A 21274-nucleotide genomic window follows, 5' to 3' on the forward strand; every position below is an offset into this window, starting at 1 on the left:
GTATAAAATGCTTTGTAAATGTGGCCCATTGTGTATAATAGGAATTGCCCATTTGAGTACACAATTTTGGTATCCACGGTTCTCTTCACGTTTGACTGAATTTTCTCCTCGCGTGTTTAAGGATTCCAGTTGACACTCTGAACCTCTATGTGCACGCACACGTGTAGTTATCCATGCTGGGGTCCCCCCCTCCCTTGATGAAGCCCCTCGATGCATGAGCAAGAGATATACATTGTTCTCTTTTGGGAACATTTGCATGTGGTCTTCTAGCTGTGGCTCTGCGCTGCATTTTGCTGTAATGACAGGTGAATATTTATCTGACATCGGGTTCTGTGTGCAACCCCGTCCAGGCTGGAGTTTCTAAAAAAAACGAGACAAACATTGATCCAGTAAAGTTTTTTGTCTTTTAATGAATCAACTTTATTGAGAAAAAAAAATGCAATAGTGGTACAAAACAGGATATAAAGCAAATCCTAGAGCCCTATAAAGCATGTATAATAAGTAACCTAGCATAGTGATATACGCAATATATCAAATACAAGCTCGTGCTCAAGTTTTAGGCTGGGTTCACACGAGCATGTTACGTCCATAATGGACGTAACGTATTTCGGCCGCAAGTCCCGGACCGAACAGTGCAGGGAGCCGGGCTCCTAGCATCATACTTATGTACGATGCTAGGAGTCCCTGCCTCGCTGCCGGACAACTGTCCCGTACTGAAAACATGATTACAGTACGGGACAGTTGTCCTGCAGCAAGGCAGGGATTCCTAGCATCGTACATAACTATGATGCTAGGAGCCCGGCTCCCTGCACTGTTCGGTCCGGGACTTGCGGCCGAAATACCTTCCGTCCATTATGGACGTAACATGCTCGTGTGAACCCAGCCTTATACTTAGAAAAAGATACATGGTAAACCATGGGTCATAAAATGTTTACAGCATCATACCACCAGCCAGTAAAAATAGAACTGAAAAACGACTATACAAAATTACAACAGAAGGAGCTGAAGACCCGTCATCGGTAACCGGATATATAGCGGAAACACCTTAGGGTATGTTCACACGCAGTGGTTTCAGACGTAATTCGGGCCGTTAACGCCTGAAAAAACTGCACCATTACGCCTCCAAACATTTGACCATTGCTTGCAATGGGATTTACGGTGTTCTGTTCCCACGAGGTTTAATTTTACTCGTAGCTGTCAAAATACGGCGCGTAAAAAGACGCCCGTGAAAATTAAGTGCAGGACACTTCTAGGGACGTTTTTGGAGCTGTTTTTCATTGACTCCATTGAAAAACAGCTCCAATAAAAAAAAACGCTCCCTAAAATCCGCTGCGAAAAACGTGAGTTGTTACAAAAATTTCTGAAAATCGGGAACTGTTTTCGCTTGAAAACGGCTCCGTATTTTTAGAAGTTTTTAAGTTTGCGTGTGAACATACCCTTATGGAATTCTAAGTCAGTTCACACAGTTTTTTTACGCGGAAACCGTGTCGGAAAACGGGCTAAAAAACGGCCGAAAATGCCTCCCTATGATTTCAATGGGAGGCGGAGACGTTTTTTTTCCCCCCCGCGAGCGGAAAAAACGGCTCACAGGAAAAAGGGACATGCCCTATCTTTGGGTGTTTACATCTCTGACCTCCCATTGACATCAATGGGAGGCAGAGAGAGCCTATTTCGCTGCGTTTTTTTTGCCCTTGGCGCTCAATGGCCGTGAGCGAAAATTGGCGTGCAGGCAGCGCACAATCTGCCTCGAATTTTGAGGCAGATTTTCTGCCTGCAAAAAACTCAGTGTGAACCCAGCCTAAGAGGAAGTCCATGCGTAGCAGACTTTTTCAACTGAGCCACAAATTGTTACTTGCGGATTTTGCAGCAGATTGCACCCTATGACCTTGCAAAGAGTGAAATCTGCTGGGAAAATCCACGCCGTTTCCACAAAAGAATAAGCGTAAAAATCCGCTGCATGCTCTGACTTCCATGCAGACTTTTTCCGCTAATCATAAATGGCGTTTTGTATTGTAAATTGATGGAGATTTTCAATGCCGATTCCGCTCGAAAAATCTGTGACCATTCCATCTAGTTGGATCGTTACTGTTTAAACAGGTGTCGTTGGAAGAAATAGAATATCTTAACAGCCTGATAGAGTAGGTAGGTATTTAGTAGCCCTTTAAATATCAGTAATGCTGCTGTATAAACACACTTTTTTAATGTAAGGATGTAACATTAAATACAAGCAGTATTTCCTGATTTATTTCCCTGCACACTGTACAAGGAGAACTTCTTTAGATATTTACACCGCTAAATAGATTTCTTCTTTCACTTCCAGATAAAAGACTTGGTGACGACGGTGCAATTCCCCAGGATGCCCATATGGAGGATATTGTATCCCAGTGAGTATTTTGCTTTTACAGAGCAATGTGTACTTATTTCCACTTTCACTTATTTCCTACCTTTCTGGTTCTCCAAGATCTTCAGGGTCTCTTCTTGTTTGTGAAAGGACAGGATAGATCCCATTCATATCACGGTTTTGCTCTACGTTTAGCTTGTATGTTGAGACAGCTTCCGATGTACACCTGTCCAAAGGGCTCAATCAGCCCAACAGAGGACAAAAGAGTATCCTTCTGGGCTCCCTCGGGCTGGTATTTGTTGGTATACCGTTTTTCTTGTTTTGTTTGAAGGATGGAATATCGTAGTACACTACTCTATTCCATCCAACGGGATCCCATCCCTTTTTTTAACATGGGAGCCTAATGTTGACGCATGACACTATGGCATACATTGCAGGCATTTGTGCTTTTCATGATGTATAGGTTAAGTGGATACCATACTCATCTATGTGATGGGTGCCTAATAGTGGCATCCGAGCCTTTTTTTTTTTTTTTTTTTTTTTTTTTTTTTAAATATAGGCTATAATGGTATCTGTTTAAAGTATATACGTCATGAAAAGGATCAGAAGACTTCATGACCTATACTTTAATAGTCTATGGGTGATGGATGCCACTGTTAGACGTCCTTCACAGCCTACGTTTTACGTCAGGAGCTTTTCCCAACGTTTATGCTAAACAGAAGCCAAAAAACGTGATGTGAATCTAGTTTAATGGTTCAGCCAGACATTGGCTCTGCTCCCTGTGAATGTCTGCAAAAATTATTTCATTATTCACAATACTCCAGCTGTTCCCAGGATCTTTATGTATAGGTTGTCGGCAAATACAGAAACCTAATGTATTCTTTTCGTCAACATAACCACGTCCTCTAATCCTTTATGTCAAACTTCCAATACTACGCCTTTCACATACATATAGTAGTGTTGTGTTTTTTGTTGTTGCCCTCGAGTGTCCGTTAAAGGGTTATTCTCATAACTTCTGGGTTTGGCTCAAAACTGAGCCAAAAACAGCATCAAAACTGTGTGTGTGTGTGTGATCCTGGCCTAAGCCTTCCTTCACACACACTTTTTGTGTGGCGTTTTCTTTGGACTTCTAAAAAAAAATGCATGAAATTCATGGTGTTTTTCTACAAATGTTTTTTGGGGTGTGTTTCTATATTGCTGCAGCATCTTTTGGCAAAAGGCACCAGGATCAATGGTACAAAAAAAAAAACCCACTAAGGCACACTAAGACAGTTGGATTAGCTGTGCAGACTATTTTTGGACGAGTTTGTCCACTGTATGGACAAACAGTGGACCAGTGGGCAGGATGAATATATAAAAAATATTTTTGGGAATAAAATTACAATAGTTTGAAGGACTATTGAATGTCTGAGAATGTGTGGCCTATGCTCACCTGTATTTTTTGGGGTCTTTTTCCATCACTCTGCTTCCTTTTTGAAAATTCATATCCTTCAGACAGTGTGGGCTTTTCCAGCTCTGATGCTAGTGCCGTTCCCAGCAGTCGGAGCTAATCAAACCTCTCAATACCTCTGCTCAGTGCAGAGAAACTGCAGCTGCATCCCCCTCCTTCCTCGCCATCCCGATCTTCTATTTACTGTACTACTCTGGACAGATGTTTTGGGAGGGTAAATTTCTGAACATTTTTAGAGAGCCTACAGGCAGGAACTGGGTACCTGCTAGAAGCTAAGGAAGAGTTTACTTTTCCCTTATAAGATATATTACAAAGTAGGGATGCATGATGCATCGAAACTTCGATAATGTTTCGATACCGTGCACCCTCAAACGGTTCGATGCCGTTTTTCATGTATTTCGATACTAAGCTGTGCGGCCGCACAGCTTAGCATTGTAACACATGGATGTATGAGAGCGGGGCTGCGGCTGTGTGATACAGACATTGCACCGCTCCGAAGTCCTGACAAGTGCACGCGGTCAGCATGATGTAATGCGACCAGCGCTGCACTAATGTGCGGCGGCACTGAAGACAGAACATGGTGGACGCACTGCAAAACAACCCCATGTTCTGTGTTCAGTGACGGTGCTCATTAGTGCAGCGCCGGCCGCATCACCTCATGCTGACCGCGTGCGCACTTTTTGTCAGGGGCAGGGCAATGGCTGTATTACACGGCCGCAGTCCCGCTCTAACGGCCGAGATGAGAGAAACCTCTCATCTCCACCGTTCTTCCCCCTGAATGCTGCGATCAAAGCTGACCGCAGCATTCAAGAGGAAAATTAGAAGGGGGTGCCCCTTGGATTGTGTCACGTTCCCTGTGATGCGATTGATGGACATACCATATATGGGCAGACAGCCCAGTGTCTATTGAAGGACCCCAGGGCTGTCTTACTGTATTTCCTGTTGTTAGGGCATACTTAGATATGTTCTTACAACTGCTTGTATACTATCCATACACAGGCTAATGTACTGGCACATAGATATATGCCTGTACATTAAAGTTTAAAAATAAAATGGTAAAAACAAAGTAATGTTAAATTTTAAAAAATACATACACATTTTTTACAATAAACATTAAAATAAGTCTCAATACAGAAAATATACACATTTTGTTTTGGCGCGGCTGTAATCACCTGCACAACAAATTTTTTGTGTCATTTATGTGCACGCTATAAGAGAAAATAAAAACTTCTTTCACTTATTAATGTAAGGCACGAGGTGGGATGAATTTAACCTCATGTGCCTCACATTAATGGTAATTAACCCCATCATGTACCTCACACGTTTACCCAATGTTGTCCATTATGACTGAGGAACATGATGGGTTAATTACTATTAATCTGAGGCACATTCAAAATTCATCACACCACGTGCCTCAAATCAGAGAATGGAAGAACTTATTTTTTATTTTTTTTATTACTGTTGGTAAAGTATAATTTTGGATTTGAAAATCGCAATACTACACAACGTATCGGTATCGAAGTCCAAATTCTGGTATCGTGACAACCCTATTACAAAGCTATATGTGTTTTGTTTTTTAAAACCCCTCTTTTTATTAAATTTCTCAAAAGAAAAAAACATGTACTATATTCCCGAACGTCTTGTTCAACATTCAGAGATGGTAGTGCAATGTCATACAATTTATACAATGTAATAAGATATGTAACAATGACCATATTTACGGTATCGATACAGTTGCCTAATAGAGCAAGGGGAGGGGTGTTTTTGTTAAGCTAAAAAAATAAAAAATTAATTGCATATTTTTATAAAACAACCAGTAAATAAATCAGAATCGCCACCAAAGCAACCCAATCCTCCATACAGTATGTATTAACCCTTCAGAACTGCCAGCGTACCTGCCAAGTTTCTCGTCCAATACCAAGACGTGTAGGAAAAAGGAGTCATCAACTCTGCAATTTCACTTGGTTGTAAATGTTTGCAAATACGTTTTTGCAATTTTTAAAAAAAAACTTAAGCGGCATGAGACTCTGCTGCACGTTTCATTTCTAGCCTGTCCATATGTTTACGTTTTTTCATCTGAGATGTAGTCTCGTTTACTGATAGGCTCTCTTTAAGCCACAGATGCTTTCACCTGCCCATACATGTGCAGCATGTAATGGGCAGTGCTTCACAAACACTGTCTCGCTTTACAGTTTTTTCCTATCTTCCGCCATTATTTACATATCGGTGCCGTTCTGTTTGGTGCCGATATCTAAATAAGCTTCTGAACGCCAAATATAACGGCACCGATATGTAAAGAACAGAGCAAGATGGGAAAAACTGTAAGTGAGACCGTGTTTGTGAAGCACTGCCCATTACATGCTGCACATGTATGGGCAGGTGAAAGGTTCTCTTTAAGCCAATGGGTCAATATGGATCGTTTAGCCACTAGCAAAAAGGCATGTAAAGCTTGTGGAAGGACATGAAATAAGAGGTAAGGGGTCCATGGCAAGTGATGTCCCCCACTTATCCCTTATGACCACCAAATTATCCTCCCAAAATGGAAGTATTTTAGGGCACTTCCACAACCAGTGGAACATGTTTGTCTTTGGTGGCATGCCCAAGGTGCAGCTATCTATCTGGAAAGTTAGGACTAGGGGGTATGTCAAATCTGTAAATCGAGTTATGTCGGAATTTAAAATGGGTTTCCCGCCATTGCTCACATATGACCGCCATTCGTACTCGACCAACCCTCTAAGCAATTACGTTGAAAGTTAAAGGCTTTCCGCTGCGGCAAAAACGCACCATTTCCTGCATTTTTTTTTTTGCGGCAGAAAATGGTGCGTAAATTGCTGCGTTTTTCCCAATGTTAGGAGATGGAGACCTCTCCATTGAAATTCTGCACAATTTCCGTAGCAGGAATTGACCTGCTGCGGTCCGTAAAATACACACCGCAGGTTAATTTCGGCTCTGAAATTTTACACCGCATGTGGATGAGATTTGTTAACTCTCATCCACTATGCTGCTACTATATTCTGCGTTTTTTTTTCCGGCCGAATTTCTGGGCGGAAAAAACGCGGCAATTCCTGAGCGTGTGGACGAGCCCGAAGAGTTTCTGCGTGCGATCTGGGTCTGACATTTCTCTGTTCCATGCTTTGAACATTGTGGAAGTGGTATATTTGGCTTGTTTTTCTCTCCACTTACTGTAGAGGATAGACCAGGAAGATTTAGTCGGATAAGTAATTAAGGGGTCTAATGAGTTTCCTTCACACTCTTGTGCAACATCATGAAGTTTTGACTTTAAGAATGACATTAATTGTCAGTAGGCTAGGTAATGGCGTGATGAGACGTTTTTTAATCGTTCTCATTTCCTGAAAGGTCATATAGCGTCCATCTGCTATATGAAATAGATGGCTGAGTTGTGCGATATCCAAGGAACACCACTTGCGGAAGTAGGGATTTTCCCTTTCCTGGGGAAACTCTGGGTGCCCCCATAGGTTCATATGTTTGGATATACATTGAGGAAGTCCAAAAGAGGTCCTAATAGGCTTCCATGCCATGATAGTATCTCGAATAATATGTGGTGACAAACTGCTGTTGGGATACTCCCAAAGGAAGTGTGCCGTAAAGAGGTCAAATGCCATGGAGCCACCACCCCCGCTTCCAAGGTATAGTTAGAGTAAAAATTGGAACCTTGCAGCCAGTCAAGACCATGACTAGCGAGACATGCCAAATTGTAGCTACGGAGATCTGGAAGATCAATTCCACGCATATCTTTAGGGACCATTACTTTTTTTAAGCGCAATGTTTGGGCGTGTTTGAGACCAAATGAAAGCGGAGAAGGTTGAATTTAATTTTAAAATATCCGAATGGTTTAGAAGAAGAGGAATAGTCTGCATTGAGTACATCAATTTAGGGACGCTAACTATTTTCAGAAGGTGACCTCTTCCCATAAAGGAAAGGGGTAAATGTTGTGAACGTTTAGATTCTTGAATAATTTTGGTTATATCGGGGGTAATTAAGTGTATATAGCAAGTCAGGTGTGCGACCAATATCTATCCCTAGGTATTTAATAGAAGATTTGGCTATAGTGACAGGAATATCTAAAGGGAGACTGACCTATTTTTAGATAAATTCAATAATCCGCACTTAGTGACATTTACCTTAAAGCCCGAATGAAGTTCAAAGGCTTTTAGGAGGTCGAGGATCAGATAAGAACACAAAGACGTCATCAGCTAAGTAAATCACCTTAACCACATTGGAACCCACTTTCATTCCCTTGATGCTACTATTTGCCTCCAACGTGCGTATACAAGGCTCCAAAGCAATATTGAAAAGGAGAGGTGAAAGTGGGCAGCCCTGATGTGTCCCCTTATATAAAGGGAAGGAGGGTGAGAGAGAGCCTGTAGTATATATTCTCGCGGAAGGGCCTGAATAAAGAGAACGTATATAAGATCGAAAAGGTCCCACTATGTGCGTAGAATCCAAAGTACTGCCCAGCCAATCCCAGTCAACCATATTAAAAGCTTTTTCCGCATCAATAGTGAGGATAGCAGGGGATGTGTGTGCAGAAGGATTTATTTTAAGGTCATCAAAGACAGTAAGTATTTTACGAATATTAGACACCGCAGAGCGGCCTTTGACAAAGCCAGCCTGACTGGGAGAAATTAGTCTGCGAAGGATAAGGGCTAATCTATTGGCCATCATTTTAGAGATTAACTTTAGATCAGAATTAATTAATGAAATAGGGCAATAGGAAGATGCTAGTTCAGGGTTCTTGCCCTGCTTGGGTAAGACCTTTTATGTATGTAACATTGGAGGAGGCACGAATCTGTTCTGTCAAATATCCATTATATTAACGTAAGAAACATGATGTTCTCTGATCCCTCATGATCTTATAATATTTGCTAGTATATACGTCTGGGCCTGGAGCTTTCTGAAGTTTGAGGGTGTTAATGCATGACTTAAGTTCTAATTCTGTGATGGGAGCATCTAGAAGTAATTTTTTCCTCTTCCATAAGGGTAGGCAGGTTCAAGGATTCAATGACCAAACTGACTGAAGGAGGGATATACTGACGGCGAGCGTATAGGTCAACGTAGAAGTCTCTTAAAATGGAATATATCTGCTGCGGGTGAAGATGAGATTGCCCAGATTTATCCTTCATCTTGGAGATATTAGAGCGTGACCAAAAGCCCCTGGACAGAAGAGCCAGCAATCCACCCGATTTTATTTAAAAAAACGAAACAACTTTGATTCATGGACTGAGAATTTCAATTTCTCTCCTCTGTGCAACCACAGCTCGTAATCACATTTAGCTTGTTGCCAAGAATCCTTATAATACTAAGTTGGACTAGCCTGGAAAAGAGTATATGCCCGTCTAAGAGCTAGGCTAAAATCTTGAGTTTTTCGTTTGGATTGTTTTTTAAGATTAGAGACATGCTATAATATGACCTCGCATGACTGCCTTCGATGTGTGCCAATACAGTTGAGAATCCTGTGAATGAGCCCCATTTTTGGATTCATATTCCAGCCACCAGCCTTTGAGCCTGGTCTGGAAAGATTAGTCTGTAGCGAGGTTAGCTGGGAACCGCCACAGAAAATCCCTGCCCCATGGGAAGTAGTCCTGGATATCTAAAGTCATCTGGAAGTGATCCGATCTGATCATAGGTTCAATCTTGAACTGATGTACCCGCTGTAAAAGAGGAGTCGATACTAATGTATAATCGATACCGGACCATGACTGCTCGGAGTGTGAGTAGTGGGAGTATGCCCTACCGTTGGGGTGATGTAAACGCCAAGAATCATAAAGACCCGTTTCTGTGAGAAACGTTTGCAATGTTCTTTCCTTCGATGGCACTGTTATGAGTGATGTTTTATGGGGATTAAGCCGATCTTCCTCAGGTTGTACAACAATATTCAGACCCCCACCTAGAATTTTGTTAGGAGTAAAGTCTGCTCCAAGAACATCACTTAAAGCATAGAAAAAGGGGGGACTCAGAACATTTGGACCATACCCATTATAAAGACTAATATTATCCGATGGGCCAGTGAGTTGTAAATACGCCCAACGTCCCTCTGAGTCAGATGTAACATTAGATACTGAATAGGAAAGATTTTCATGCAAGAGTATGGGAACTCCTGCCTTAGAGTTTTGAGCAGGGGAACCATTTAATTTTCTTACCCATAATTATTTGTGAATGATTAAAATACTCCACCCCCCCCCCACCCACAAGCCAGAAAAACAAAACCATAGCAATAAAACATAACCGTAGAGATAAAGCACAACATGGTTTACATTGCCACAGAACATCAACCACGTGTAGGTGCTGTAGAACTTCACTTGTTTCAGGTTCGACTCTGTGGGCCTGTTCCACCTTATACACCTGTTGAATTCCTGAGGCTGCAGGTAGGTCTAGTTCACATAGATGACTCAGATCTTTCGCCAGTACTGATTCTGGCAGACCCACTATGCGCAAGTTATTACGGCGAGATCTGTTTTCAAGATCTTCGACCCGATCCCATAGCTTATTTTGTACACGAGTGTCCTGAACTAGTTGGCGAAGATCCATAAATTCGGAATCTACGTGATGCACAGTTTTTTCAAGGGCGTCGAGGCGCTCCCCATGTTTCGCCACCGAATCATGCAGTTGGTTCAGAGAGGTGGCTATCGTTTTATATAAACAGGAGGAGAAAAAGGAGCTAAACAGCCAAATATAGTAAAATTACATACTTTTATTTTACACATAAATACACCTAACATGTTAAAAGTTACAAAAGGACAAAGAGACTCTGTGGTTCCAGTAAAGCACAACAAGAAAGGCTCCCAATAGTGGTCCAGGGCAGAGTTACAAACACTCCAGGTACAGAGTGTGGGGTATGGGCAAGATGCCAAGTGATATGAGTAAATAGTTATACCCTAACATAATACAACCTATATATACAATAAACAGGATTAGGGATTGTATAAATAGGATTAGGGATTTTATGTGTAAAATAAAAGTATGTAATTTTAGGTGGGATTCACATGACCGGGTCGTTCCCGAGCCCGAGTGTCGGCCAGTAAAATCGGCCATTTTGCCCGGCCGGTTTGCATTCAGTTTTGCATCCGTGCCGGGCCGATCCGGACAGTGACATCAGCGGCAACTCCTGAAGGGGAATCCCCATGTGTTCGGGTATTCCGCTTCAGGAGTTTCCCCTGATGTCACTGCCCAGATATGGACAGAGACATCAAGCGCTCTGTCCAGGAGCGGAATCCCCGAAAACACGGGGATTCCGCTCCTTCAAGGAGCTAAAGTGCGGCTAGCACATAGCAGAGCGGGGAGATACCTCCCTGCTCTGCTATAGTGGCGTCGCTGCAGTAGTAGCAGCCGCAGCAGCAGCTGCTAGCGGCGCCATCGAAGGTGTCGCCGGGCCAGGGTGCTTTTCAAGCAGGGGAAGGGAGCCAGCACAGCGCTCCCTTCCACCTGCTGTACACCCCGGCCCTGCCACACTGTGTACAGCGATGCCATTCGTCAGAATGGCATCAACTCCTCCTCCTCACATGCACTCTGCGCTGTGAGGAGGAGGAGATAGAGCGCAGGCTCCGGAAAACCCGGCCATCACTCGGGACACATCCCGGTGATGGCCGTGTATTACCTGGCCCCATAGACTTCTATGGGGGCCGGGTACCCGGGCGAAGATAGAGCATGTCCTATTTTTTGACGGCCGGTTTTTCCGTGCGTCAAAAAATCGGTCGTGTGAATAGCCCCATTAGGGGTTTATTATTCCTAATGCTGCCGGATGCCGGCCGATTTATGAACGGCCGGCACCCGGCCGGGAAACCCTGCCGTGTGAATGAGGCCTTACTATATTTGGCTGTTTAGCTCCTTTTTCTCCTCCTGTTTATATATGAATCTATAGGAGTTGCCTTTTTCTTGTATTTAGGGAGGATGCTTTACTTGCATAGCAGCTAGCCCTTCAACTCAATTGCTATATGAGCTTTTTTTTGTGCCTATCGTTTTAGTCTGGGATTCTTGTAAATCTGGGGAGATCAATTGGGCTACTTGAATCGCCAGTTTTTTATAGTCCGTGTAAATAGACGACTCTCAAATAACCGAGTCTGATGAACAATGGAGTTCCGGAGGGTCGTTTGGCGGGAGAAACTCGTCTGACATGTTTAGTGCCTGGTCGGCAACGCGTCTGGACTTGCTCTGGGTTCTTGTCAAATGGACTGCCGCGTCATCCGTGGAGGTCGGACTGGATGTCAGAAGAGGGATACGTCACCAAGACAACGGCCAGGGTACGTATGAACTTATTTTTCTTTAATATTTCTTATTTTTGCGTTCCAGCTCTGATCAGCAGCCTCTTCTCTCTATCAGTGCTGACAGAGAAGGGGCTGCCGATTAATGCAGTATCTGTATGTGTACCTCTGCCCGCCCGGCCGTTGCTAGGCAACGGCTCCGTCACACACTGACGGCAGATGGATGCCTTCAGTGTGCCTTCAGTTTTTTTGACGGCCCTATTGACTTGCATGGGCGTCACGGTCTCGGACCAAAGTAAGACATGCTCTACTTATGTCGGAAGTGTGCATGGACCCATTGAAATGAATGGGTCAGGGTGCTAGCCGTCTCAAAAACGGCTAGCACTCTGAAGAAAAAGACTGAAGTGGGCATAAAGCCTAACTGTGGGCGGAAACTTTCGGGTGTCACAGCGGTAGAATGTAAGGTCTGGCCGAGGGATATGTGAGGCGGAGGCAGAAGTGCTCTAGTCATGCGTTTTCGCATGCCGGAAGTCCTGCTGTGTGTTTTCATATGTACTATATATATATATATATATGTGTGTACGTACAAGACGACTTTTTACACCCTTAAAAAAAATTCAAAAGTGTGGGGTCGTCTTATATGCCGGATATTGTCTTGTACACAGGTTGTGTGTTACCTTGTGAGCCTGCAGTTCGGTACACAGGCTCCCGGGATGCACGGAATCCGCCACGGATCTGAGGGAAGCCGGTATTAGCCGCCAGGGAACATCTCTGTAAGATCCTGTAAGCCTCCGTAGATCTCCCTTTCCTCTCATTCCCTGCCTCTCAGATCTCGCGCGATGAAGCAGCCTATCTGCGCATGCGCGAGTTCAAAGAGACAGAGTCCTGGGTCCTGCCGCCGATGTCCATAGTGAAGCGCTCCTGCACGAAATGGCAAGTATATCTTAAATTCTATATTTTAAGGGTAAAAGTTGGGGGTCGTCTTATACGCCCAGTCGTCTTATACGCCGACATATACGGTATATATATATATATGTGTGTGTGGGAAGGTACACTTTAAATGTTTAACGTTGAGTGGTTCTCCTTTCTGTAGAGTAAACAGGAGGAAATCCTGTAAAATCACACAAGGCTTTAATCCGAAATGTTCTTGGCTGTAGGGCCAGGGTGCTGCAGGTGAGATCTGCATTTGTTCCTTCATATCTTTCAGCACAGCTAAGTTACACAATCTAATCGCGCTGCCAATAAATGAAAAAAGCTACAGGACTATGCTAAAAGTACACACATTTACCAGTATTCCTGTACTCTGTGAACGTGCATTAATAATGCATTGCATTGGTTTGGATCTATGAAATGTTTTCAGTGTCTACATTTTCTCCTGTTCATCACATGTAAAGATATTTGTTTTTCTATCTTTCAAGAAGACACTCTCTAGGGTGCACAGTTCATGCCAAATAATTGCACGCTTGCAGATCTTAGACTGGATGGCAGAACAATGGCTGGCAGTCTCTTAAGAAGTCTTTATTCATATAATGTTTTTCATTTATATTACAGGAAGTCTGACTCAACTGGACTCTTCCCTGTGGAGCCCTGGATTTTACAACCTGAACAATGTGTGAGCTGCAAACTTCGTCTAACAGGACCAGCCATGGTAAACCCTGCTACCACCACTTGCTTCCATTTCTACAGTGCATTGATTTTGTGGCTCTTTAATTTCCTTGTAGACAGGGATATTCTCGTGTAGATGTCACCAAGCGCACATCCATCTAAAACCTGAAAATGTAGGTGTGACTGTTCAGCACGATATCCTACTTCCCTTCCCAAGTCGTATTCCTACTGCTCTAGCGAGCTGAGATCCGATCTCCTGTTTGCAGAATCCTCGCCTGAAGGCTTGCTATTTCCCTTCTTGTGACCTACCGGGAAACTGTATTTAAAAGGAATTAGGATGACCGCATCCAAATTCTGTCCAGTGAAGGTTGGTAATCATGACCACATGATATAGTGTTCCAACAGTGGGTGCTTTCTGCTCTCTACTTTAACCCCTACTCGCTGCAGCCAGATTTGACCTTCCTGACCGAGCCTAATTTTTCAAATCTGACGCGTCACTTTATGTGGTAAGCACTTTGGAATGCTTTTACCTATACAAGCAATTCTGAGATTTTTGTCGTGACGCACTGGACTTTGTTAGTGGTAACATTTGGTTGTTACATTCAGTATTGTGAAAAATGCAAATATTATCACTTTTATAAATGTAAATTCATCTTCTTGTAAAACAGACCGTAATACCACACAAAATAGTTACTAGTTAACAGCTCACATGTCTACTTAAGGTTGGCATAATTTTTTTTGAACATCCCTTTATTTTTCTAGGACGTTACAAGGCTTATAACTTTAGCAGCAATTTCTCACATTTTCAAGAACATTTCAAAAGGCTATTTTATCGGACCAGTTCAGTTCGGAGGTGGCTTTGAAGGCCTTATATATTAGAAAGTCCCCATAAATCACCCCATTTTTAAAACTGCACCCCTCAGTGTTCAAGACGGCATTTAGAAAGTTTAATAACCCTTTGGGCGTTTCACAGGAATTAAAGTAAAGTGGAGGTGACATTTACAAATTTCATTATTTATTTTTTTTGCAGAAATTCATTTTTAATCTGTTTTGTTCTGTGTAACAGGTTTTACCAGAGAAATACAACTAAAAATGTATTACTCAAATTCTGCAGTTTTTATAAATCTCCCACATGTGGCCCTAGTGTGGTAATGGACTGAAGCACCGGCCTCAGAAGCAAAGGAGCATCTAGCGGCTTTTGGGGCCTTCTTTTTATTGGATTATATTTTAGGCGCCATGTCAGGTTTCAAGAGGTCTTGGGGTACCAAAACAAAGGAAACTCCCCCCAAAATTCCCCATTTTGGAAACTACACCCCACAAGGAATTTATCTAGCTATGTAGTGAGCATTTTGACCCCACAGGTGTTTCATAGATTTTATTAGAATTGGACTGAAAATGAAAACATTTATTTTTCCCAATAAAACGTAGAATAATTTTCATTTCCACAAGGACTAAAGGAGAAAAATCACCCATACAGAGTACAGCAAAACCCCATATGTGGTCCTAAACGGCTGTTTGGACACACGGCAGGGCTCAGAAGTGAAGGAGCCTGATTTTTTACTTTGAGCGCAAATCTAGCTGGAATTGTTTGTGGAGGCCAGGTCACATTTGCAAAGCCCCTGAGGGGCCGAAACACTGGAGACCCCACACAAGTGACCCCATTCGGGAAATTCCACCCCTCAAGGAAATTATCTAGGGGTATAGTGAGCGTTTTGACCCCACAGGTTTATTGCAGAAATTATTAGAATTAGGTTGTGAAAATGTAAACTATTTTATTTCCGCAAGAACTAAAGGAGGAAAAGCGCCCCAAAATTTGTAAAGCAATACCCCATATGCGACCATAAACTGCTGTTTGGACACGCGGTAGGGCTCAGAAGAGAAGGAGCGCCATTTGGCTTTTGAAATGGTTTCTGGGTATCATGTCGCATTTGTTGAGCCCCTGTAGTACGCAGACGCCATGTCGCATTTGCAAAACCCCTTATGTACAAAAAAAGTGACCCCATTCTAGAAACTACACCCGTAAAGTAGGGCTGGGCAAATTGAAATTTAAATTCAGCGCAATTAATCTACGTCATGTTGCGAATTTCGGTTTTATCAATTATTTTCTCCTGGTTTAAACTGTGTCTGCATCTTCCGGACGCAGATACAGTTGAAGCCAATGGTAGATCAGGGGACCGTAAGGCGCCTGCTCTACCCTTCACTATGTATCGCTGGACGCGAGGCAGTGATGTCATCTCGCCTGTCTGTGCCAAGCTGCAGTGGGATCCCCTCCACTCGTCATTGGAACGGGGTTAGGTGTGAGTGTATATTATTTTTATCAGGCACTATTGAAGGCAGCTGTGGGGGCATTATACAGCGTGGGGTGCGGTTATTAGGGCATTATACTGTGTGGAGGGAAGTTATGGGGGTCATTATACTGTGTGGAGGGCAGTTGTGGGGGCATTCTACTGTGTGGAAGTCCGTTATGAGGGGCATTATACTTTGTAGAGGGCAGTTATGGGGGCATTATGTTGTGTGGTTGCAGCTGTGGGGGCATTATACTGTGGGGGCAGTATACTGTGAGGGCAGCTATGGGGGCATTATACTGTGCGGAGGGCAGCTATAATGTCTCCACGCATTATACGGTGTGGAGACAGTTGTAACATGCAAATAGTGGGTGTGGCATGCAAAAGGGTGTGCCCTACATGATCGTTTTAATAATCGTAATCGAGGTTACATGTTCAGTTAATCGTGATTTTGATTTAGCTCATAATTGCCCAGACCTGCCCTAAAGGCATTTATCAAGGGGCGTATTGAGCATTTAGACCCCACGGGTGTTTTTCAGAAATTAATACGCAGTGGATGATGCGAAGTGAAAATTGCAATTTTTCAACTGATCTGCCATTTCACTGCTCAATATGTTGTACCCATCTTCTGCCACTGGAGAATCTTACCCCATAAATTAAGCAGTTTCTCCTAGGTATAGCAATGCCTTACAAGTGGACGTAAACTGCTGTTTGGGCACACTGTAGGGCTTTGAAGGTAAGGAGCGCCATTTGGGGCGTGGATTTTGCTTGGTAGTAGTTTTGTTTGAGTTTAACTGGTATTTCCGTTTATAATGTGGGGGCATATGTAATCTATGCGGAGTACATCAGGGTATAATAATGGGGTAAATAATACAATTATCCATAGATGTGTGGTATGCTGTGAAGCAATCCATTATGCGCAGGCCAGTGTCGCACAGTTTATTCTTTCTTATCCCTCTTTTTTGTGACACTGTGCACCTTTTGGGGACTTTTTCTCCTTTTGTAATTTGCCAAATTTTTTTGGTAAAGTGTTGCCCTGGTGTAATACAGGTGCCCTTCCAGCAGATGTGCTATGTCCCTTCCCTTCCTAGTTCCTAAATACTAGGGCACTGAAATTGAAGGAATGTTCCCCTCCGGCCTGCACATCTGGATGTTTTTTAATTACCGCATTACTAGTGCCATAACTTTTTTCAGTTGATGGAGCCGTGGGAGGGCTTGTTTTTTGCGAGACATACTGTAGATTTTATTGGTACCATTTTGGAACACATACGACTTTTTGATCATTTTTTTTTTAAATTTAAATCTTTTGGAAGAGGAACCAAAAACGAGCAATTTTGAAATGGTTTTTTTTTTACTATCCGCCATTCACCGAGCGCCATAAATTACATGTTATATCGCTCTATTCTGGGGGTCATTATGATTACGGCGATACCAAATTTTGTGTAGTTTTTTTCATGTATTGCAGCTGTTGCATAATAAAATCACTTTTTCTTAAAATCATCTGTTTTCTGTGTTGCTGTATAAGACCCATAACGTTTTATTTTTGTGTGGACAAAGCTGTGTCAGGGATTTTCTTTTGCAGGATGGGTTCCCTTTTTTTGGGAGGAGATGTGACCTAAAATCAGTGATTCTGGTGGGGGGGGGTTTTTTTTTTTCAGATTTTTACGGCGTTCACTGTGCAGAATAAATTACATAATAGTTTTATCGTTTGAAACGTTACGTATGCAGCGATATCAAATATGTATAGTTTTTTCCAATAATAAAAGACTTAAGAAAAAAAACAATTGACTTTTTTTCTATAACTTAAAATTTTTTATTTAATTTTTTTGGGCTTTCTAGGGAACTTGAAGGCCTGAAGCCCTGATCGATAAGCTAATACACTGCACTAAATACGTAGAGCAGTGTATTAGAGCTGTCAGTTATTCACTGACATCAAGCCTATGAGGACCCACCAGGTCCTTATAGGCTTCTGTACAAGGCAGACACGGAGGCCATTATTAGGCCTCCGGTTGCCATACCAACCATCGGCACCCCAGCAATTGCGTCGCTGTGGTGCCGATCCGGTAAAAACCCCTCAGATGCTGTGCTCTCTATTGAGCGCAGCATCCGAGTGGTTAATCGGCCGGATTGGAGGCTAGCACCAGTCCTAATCATTACAGGAGTGTGTCAGCTGTAATATACAGCTGGCACCTGGAAGATTTTATGACCCTATTAAATCACACCAAATTTCAACCCTCTACCTCGAGCCGTTCAAAAGTTATGAGGGTGTTCCTGAACTTTTGGTCAGCACTGTATATAGAAGCAGTAGCAACATGGAGGAGATTATACAGCAGTAATGAGTAGTGTAGCTGGGAATACAGCACTGGGGTAAAATATAACTCTTACCAGCCGCTGCAGCACGCCTGTCTCCTTTTGGGTATGTTCACACGGCCTATTTACGGACGTAAATCGGGCGTTTTTGCCCCGAATTACGTCTGAAAATAGCGCCTCAATAGCGCTGACAAACATCTGCCCATTGAAAGCAATGGGCAGACGTTTGTCTGTTCACACGAGGCGTATATTTACGCGCCGCTGTCAAAAGACGGCGCGTAAATAGACGCCCGCGTAGAAGAAGTGACCTGTCACTTCTTTGGCCGTAATTGGAGCCGCTATTCATTGACTCCAATGAATAGCAGCGCTAATTACGGCCGTAATTGACGCGGCGTTCAAGCGCCTGCACATGCCGGTACGGCTGAAATTACGGGGATGTTTTCAGGCTGAAACATCCCCGTAATTTCAGCCGTTACGGACCCCCGCCGTGTGAACATACCCTTTCACTCACTGTTCCTTCTCTTTCTCCCACCATAGACTTGTATGACCAGCGTGTCTGTGTCTGACTCGCTCTGCTCCTGCTTCCACTCTCCATAGACTTCTATTGGCAGGCAGTGAAAAGACCCCCCCCACCCCCCCCACCCACTTTCTGTAGTCTGTCTGCTCTGTAACTAGGGATGAATTTTGCTTGACAACAGATTACAGAAAGGGAGACACCTAGTGACAGTAACTACACACAGAATTTGCATGGATAAAACTACATTTTAACAATAAGTTGTTTGAAAAGTTAGTGCCCATTAAAGTCATTTAAACACAATTTTTTTGTATAAAACTGGCATAAAAAAAATCCAAAGCAACCAATTCATTCATACATTACACGAGGCATATGGTATATCTACAGACTATTGCAAGGAACTGCAGATCTTCGAAACTGTCACTCATGTAACTATTTTCCTTCGCAAGATCTAAGGCGCTAAAAACCATTGTGTCATGTTCATGAATCATATCCTGTATTGGTAACTTTGTGGTTCTTAAGTCTTTCCACTATCCTTCAGGTGGTCTCCCAGTACAAGTTCCACCCTGAATGCTTCTCATGCTCTGGATGCCGTGCCATGATTGAGGAGGGAGAGTCGTTCAGTTTGGTGGAGAGAACCACTCTGTTCTGGTGAGAACGCTCTAATGAAATGCTTCCTTTTCTTCCTGAAAGGATTGGCACTAAAAGCTGAATGTGTGTGTGTGTGTGTGTGTGTGTGTGTGTGTGTGTGTGTGTGTGTGTGTGTGTGTGTGTGTGTGTGTGTGTGTGTGTGTGTGTGTGTGTGTGTGTGTGTGTGTGTGTGTGTGTGTGTACGTGTATCACTTAGAAATTTCCTTATTTTTGCAAGAAAAGGAGTTTTTGTCAATGAAGAGAACATTAAATTAATCAGAAATACACTCTATACAGTCTTAATGTGCTAAATGACTATTCTAGCTGCAAACGTCTGGTTTTTAATGCAATATCTACATAGGTGTATAGAGGCCCATTTCCAGCAACAATCACTACAGTGTTCTAGTGGTACATTGTGTTTGCTAACTGTGTTAGAAGGCTGATGGATGATTAGAAAATACTTGAAAACCCTTGTGCAATTATGTTAGCACTGCTGTAAACAGGTTTGCTGTTCAGAGGAGCTATAAAACTGACCTTCCTTTGAGCTAGTTGAGAATTTGGAGCATTACATTTGTGGGTTCGATTAAACTCTCCAAATGGCTAGAAAAAGAGAGCTTTCATGTGAAACTCGACAGTCTATTCTTGTTCTTAGAAATGAAGGCTATTCCATGCGAGAAATTGCCAAGAAACTGACGATTTCCTACAACGGTGTGTACTACTCCCTTCAGAGGACAGCACAAACAGCCTCTAACCAGAGTAGAAAGAGAAGTGGGAGGCCCCGCTGCACAACTGAGCAACAAGACCAGTACATTAGAGTCTCTAGTTTGAGAAATAGACGCCTCACAGGTCCTCAACTGGCAGCTTCATTAAATAGTACCCGCAAAACGCCACTGTCAACGTCTACAGTGAAGAGGCGACTCCGGGATGCTGGCCTTCAGGGCAGAGTGGCAAATATCTGAGACTGGCTACTAAAAGGAAAAGATTAATATGGGCAAAAGCACACAGAGATTGGAAAAAAGTGTTATGGACAGACGAATTGAAGTTTGAGGTGTTTGGATCACACAGAAGAACATTTGTGAGACGCAGACCAACTGAAAAGATGCTGGAAGAGTGCCTGATGCCATCTGTCAAGCATGGTGGAGGTAATGTGATGGTCTGGGGTTGCTTTGGTGCTGGCAAAGTGGGAGATTTGTACAAGGTAAAAGGGATTTTGAATAAGGAAGGCTATCACTCCATTTTGCAATGCCATGCCATACCCTGTGGACAGCGCTTGATTGGAGCCAATTTCATCCTACAACAGGACAATGACCCAAAGCACACCTCCAAATTATGCAAGAACTATTTAGGGAAGAAGCAGGCAGCTGGTATTCTATCTGTAATGGAGTGGCCAGCGCAGTCACCAGATCTCAACCCCATAGAGCTGTTGTGGGAGCAGCTTGACCGTATGGTACACAAGAAGTGCCCATCAAGCCAATCCAACTTGTGGGAGGGGCTTCTGGAAGCATGGGGTGAAATTTCTCCCGATTACCTCAGCAAATCAACAGCTAGAATGCCAAAGGTCTGCAATGCTGTAATTGCTGCAAATGGAGCATTCTTTGACGAAAGCAAAGTTTGAAGGAGAAAATGATTATTTCAAATAAAAATCATTATTTCTAACCTTGTCAATGTCTTGACTATATTTTCTAGTCATTTTGCAACTCATTTGATAAATATAAGTGTGAGTTTTCATGGAAAACACAAAATTGTCTGGGTGACTCCAAACTTTTGAACGGTAGTGTATATATGTGTGTGTTAAATATTTAAGTGTATATTTTTTCATATAATTTATTAGTGGCAAATCAGGAAGCCTCTTACAACAGTTGTCCGGTGTCCAATAGAAGTGGCTGTTTTTTTTTGTTTTTTGCAGAAACCATCCCACTT

General features: G+C 42.9%; 1 protein-coding gene across 3 annotated transcripts in view; it reads left to right on the plus strand.

Moving 5' to 3' along the window:
• Positions 1-21274, plus strand: part of LIMK2 (LIM domain kinase 2) — a 64392-nt gene that overhangs the window by 26227 nt on the left and 16891 nt on the right. For all 3 annotated transcript variants that reach the window (XM_075831504.1, XM_075831496.1, XM_075831509.1), the window contains exons 2-4: positions 2321-2384; positions 13562-13658; positions 19266-19375. In XM_075831504.1, the coding sequence (XP_075687619.1) occupies positions 2365-2384; positions 13562-13658; positions 19266-19375 (227 nt within the window). In that variant the 5' untranslated portion in view covers positions 2321-2364. The remainder of the gene's footprint in view (positions 1-2320; positions 2385-13561; positions 13659-19265; positions 19376-21274) is intronic.

The sequence above is a fragment of the Rhinoderma darwinii genome, chromosome 1 (assembly GCF_050947455.1).
Source record: "Rhinoderma darwinii isolate aRhiDar2 chromosome 1, aRhiDar2.hap1, whole genome shotgun sequence".
Lineage (NCBI taxonomy): Eukaryota > Metazoa > Chordata > Amphibia > Anura > Rhinodermatidae > Rhinoderma > Rhinoderma darwinii.